At 47.4% G+C, this 4,350-nt stretch overlaps 1 protein-coding gene across 1 annotated transcript in view; it reads right to left on the bottom strand.

Annotated features, from left to right (window-relative positions):
• The window catches only part of TBC1D8 (TBC1 domain family member 8), a 115,937-nt gene that overhangs the window by 23,732 nt on the left and 87,855 nt on the right, over positions 1-4,350 (bottom strand). Inside the window, exons 9-11 of the mRNA XM_019666480.1 lie at positions 4,019-4,041; positions 3,670-3,884; positions 2,739-2,856 (exon numbers count right to left, since the gene is read on the bottom strand). Coding sequence (XP_019522025.1) covers positions 2,739-2,856; positions 3,670-3,884; positions 4,019-4,041 — 356 coding nt within the window. The remainder of the gene's footprint in view (positions 1-2,738; positions 2,857-3,669; positions 3,885-4,018; positions 4,042-4,350) is intronic.

Raw genomic sequence — 4,350 nt, 5'->3', positions numbered from 1 at the left:
CCTAGAGGACACCTCACTGGCTCTTAACAGAATTCTCGGGACTACGTATAGACTCAGAATCACTTTTAAAGGAGAGAAGGTCACTTCAACCAGACCAGCACTGACCACAGAGGACACTGCAGCCCAGAGGCCTCAGGCACCCTGACTGGGGTCCCACAGCTGACACAGTGAGGCTCAGAAGTCTTGGCTGGGAACGCACTGGATAACTCTAAGGACAGATGACCATCATACACACACACACACACACACACACACACACACACACACGGGTCAGACATGGGCCCCTGTTCCTGTGTCTGCTCCAGGAATCACATTTGACCTAAAGACTGGCTGGAACCACCTACCTGAGAAAAGGAGCCAGAGTCGGCCACGTAGTGACTCAGGGATCCCCATGGCCACAAGCTTCCGGATCTTCTCTGTGCGAAACATACACACCGTTCTGCCGTATTCCACAAAGTGGTCGTTCCACAGGCTTGTTTTTATCTGTTCTCTGGACTGGAAGTGGAAACAGCCTTCAGGTACAAAGAAGCCCTGTCCGCACCTGCTGCCACAGCCCGTCCACTAGTCCCTAACAGAGGAGCGTCACCTCTGGGAACAGGGACAGGCTATGTATTTAGCACATATCTCTGAACCTCTACCAGGCCCAGAGGATGTAAAGATAAAAAACACAGAGTACCAGCCCTTGGGGGGTTCAGAGCCCAGTGAGAGCATTTACGCAAATAAAATGCCATTTCCTTGGCAAAACAGATGGGAAGAAAACATTNCCGTCCAGAAGCCGGCGACTGATCTGCCTCACCCGGGAAGAGCGCAATGATGGTGCCAACTTGGGCCAGTGAAGCAACATCCTCCACCACTAGACTGAAGAACAAAAGGACAGCAACTTGTCTGTTCCCCTTCCCCGAATTCCCCAGCGCTGTTCCAATTCCCCAATTCCCCAATAACAAATCTTTAAAACAAAAACAAAAACAAAAAAAAAGAGATGATAAATAAATGGCCAGTAAGCACAAAACTACATGTTCAACATTAACCAAAGAAATGCAAATTAAAACTACGATATACCACTTCTTACCCACTAGAATGGCTAAAATAAAATTAAAAATTGCAAGTGTTAACAGATGTGGAGCAACTAACTGTAAGTCCCACACATTGCTGGTGTAAGTGAAATATGTGACTTATTATATATGCTTTGAAAAACTGACAGTTTCTTATAAAGTTCAACATACATCTAACCTATAACCCGGCAATTCTACTCCTAGGTAAATACTCAAACAAAATCCAAGAATATAGTATTCACACAGACTTATACATGAATGTTCATTGCAACTTTACTCAGGATAAAAAATTGGAAATAACTCAAAAGTCTATCAATAGCTGATGGTATGAATACTCAGCAAGGAGAAGGGACAAACTAGTGATGCACCAAAGACATTGTGTTGTGCAAAGGAAGCCAGTCACAAAGGAGAACATCCTCTATTATTACATTCATACCAAGTTCAAGGACAGGCCAAATTAATCTGTGCTGACAGAAATCAGTGCCAAGTGTTGCCTGCAGGGAAGGGGCAGAAGGAGACTTTGCAGGTGGAAAGGCTCCACATGTCCCACCCTGTACGAGGTGGGGTCACACAAATGTATACATTATCACGGGGTGTCTGCTGGTCACTGTGGAGGTGTCCCATAGCAACAATCGTCAACTGACAACATGTCTCCCGTGACCCTGAGGTTCTGATTATTCCTTACTTCTCCATACGCTTAACCGCCTCCCACATTATCAAGTGAAAAGGGACACAAGCCAGTTGACCACTCAGGCACAGGAAGGAAACCAGGGGAGATGGTCGCAGTCATACTGAAAGGCCACCTCCCTCCCAGCCAGCCCTCCCCCTCACTCCCAGGGGTGAACACATCCCCTCAGTTCTCAGGACGAGCCTGGAAGCCCTTCTTCCTGCCTTGCCTCTCTATCCAGTCCCTGGTCACATTCTGCATCAAGCTGGTTCTTTTGTTTCTGTTCCCACTGCTGTCACCCTAATTTTGGGCCATCTCCATCTCTCCATCTGGATTACTGAGAAGTGCCCAGAAGAGTATCACTAAAGCAATTTTTGTGTCACTTTCTCCACCAGGAGGCTGCTGGACCACAGACATAGTACAAATTCAAATATCAACCAGATGAAAAGACCAAAGCACCAAATGCTTGAGGAACGTGGCTTCACAGGTTTGCCCAGAGCCCGGGCAGCAACCAATGAGCTTTGTCCCTTATGCAGTGGGAGACGTTCTCCAGGTCTGCCCTTCAGGTCGGGCCTGACTGTGGGACTCGCCAGCACTGCTGTGCTCACCTCCTCTCCTCTCCAGTCTGCATGAGCTGCCTGGGTACCAACAGCAAGACCCCGCTCCCTTCCCAGGCCTCAGCATCAATAAAAACCTCTCCAGTTTTCATTTTTCAACTTGTTTCTTGAGCCTAGAATTTTTCTGTCCTTCTTGTAAGTTCAGCTATCCACGTAAAATTATTGTTTTAATCCAAAATCTGCATGGGTTTGTAGCAAGCGAGTGATCAGGTTACCTCATTCTATTATTTTGCCAGGACTGTGCAGAGAATTACACCGTTAGCTTTCCAGACCCAAGAGCCAAACAGTGTTTGTGCAGAGGGCAGCTGAGTGGCACCGCGGATTTTAGAAGCAGGATAGGTGAGAAGCATCCGTGCCCAGGCTCTGTCACTATCCCCAGGTACAGAGGAGGAGGGAGCTTACCAATGACCCGATGGTTGAAGTAGTCTGGGAGCATCCGCTCGCACACAGCGACCAGCAGCCAGAAGGCTTCCTCCTCCTTGGCGTATAGCAGCAAGACGGACGTCAGAATGTTCATGGACTGATCGGGGGTTCACAGGAGAGGGAACAGTTACTGACCAGACCGCACAGAGCCACAGAGACATTAACAAACACACAAGCCCAAATGACCCACAAAAGTCAAGATCCAGCATACCCCAACCACAGAGATGCTCGTGCAGGCGAACGACCACGTGTCCTAGCAACATGATACACCAGGCCGAGTGATCAGCCACCATTCCGTCCCTGTCCCCATCTAGTAATGCTGCATTTTGCTTATTCACATGAAAACAAAGTTTAAAAACCTTAATAATGTCAGAAACAGTTTTAAATGTCAGAAACTCCTCTAAGCCAGTCTTGGGTTAGGACTTTTTGTTGTTTTGTTTACTGGTATTTACGTTGTGCTGTTTAGTGCTTCCCTGAGTACACTGAGCAAACTTCCTGAGTCCTCGGGGGAAGTGAGCTACCCCAGATATCTTTTTCCTCCCCTAATAGCACTGCCATTTTTTCAATCATCCCTGTAAGTTCCAGAGAAGCAAAGCTCCACAGCAGCCATATCAAGGCCGTCTTCCCACAGGGGCCCACGGGGCATGAAGACACTGCCTGTATGGACGCAGCTCCCGTGAGGCTCTTGTCAGGCACCAGGCAATGTTTCTGACCTCCAAGGATCAGCCTGTCTGACTCTATGAAGAGGATTTCCTTTGGCCTCGTTCGCTACCTTCTTCAGGGGAAGGAATGGGCACGGAGCCCTCACATGACAGTCCTCCATACAGGTGGCCCAAACAACACACCCTGAGGCCTGCTGGTCAACCCCAGACCTGGAATAAAGGATTCAGCTTCCCAGCGCACACCTCACCTGGCAGTACCCAATTTTGGGGTTCCGGTGGGCGTAAGCCGTCAGGACTCTCCTCAAAGCAGCAATTCCCGTTTCGTTTTGGAAGGCGGGGTGCTCCGGTAAGGAACGGTGCAGGTCCCGTTCTATCTCCTCTGTCACCAGGCAAGATTTTCCCATGGACTCCTCCACCAGATTACCATAGTAACCAGGATGCGAGGCAAGATCTGTGACAGCATCTGATGATTTAAAACGAATTTTTCAAGAGGACTAATTACCAGGATAGTGTCAACAAGGGGAGGGGGCCTGTCCTGTCGGAGGACCGCAGTGGGGTCTCGTTAATGGAGGGACATGAAATATTTTGAGAAAACACACACAACCAAAAGGGCTTCATTTCTGCCAAAAACAGAAAGGCAAGAAAAAAAGCAATAACATGACTTTTCTAACAATAACCTTTTACAGAGAGAGGGGAAAAGTTCATACTAAAAATAGTTTTATTAATACACTTTTCATAAATTGTACTGCCTAGTAACAGGAAGAATATGTGTGTGTACATATATACATATACACATACATGTATATTTACATACACACATGATTTTCATGAATTAACATGAGATTACTGAGCGCATGTGTGGGAAGAACATGACAAGGTGCAATTATGATTATCAGCAAGAAGGAGCCAACAAGCTGCCAAGAGGAGAT

Source organism: Hipposideros armiger, unplaced genomic scaffold (genome assembly GCF_001890085.2).
Source record: "Hipposideros armiger isolate ML-2016 unplaced genomic scaffold, ASM189008v1 scaffold_472, whole genome shotgun sequence".
In the NCBI taxonomy this organism is placed as follows: Eukaryota; Metazoa; Chordata; class Mammalia; order Chiroptera; family Hipposideridae; genus Hipposideros; species Hipposideros armiger.
Note: the sequence above shows the minus strand (reverse complement) of the source record. Positions and strands in the feature narration are given on the sequence as shown.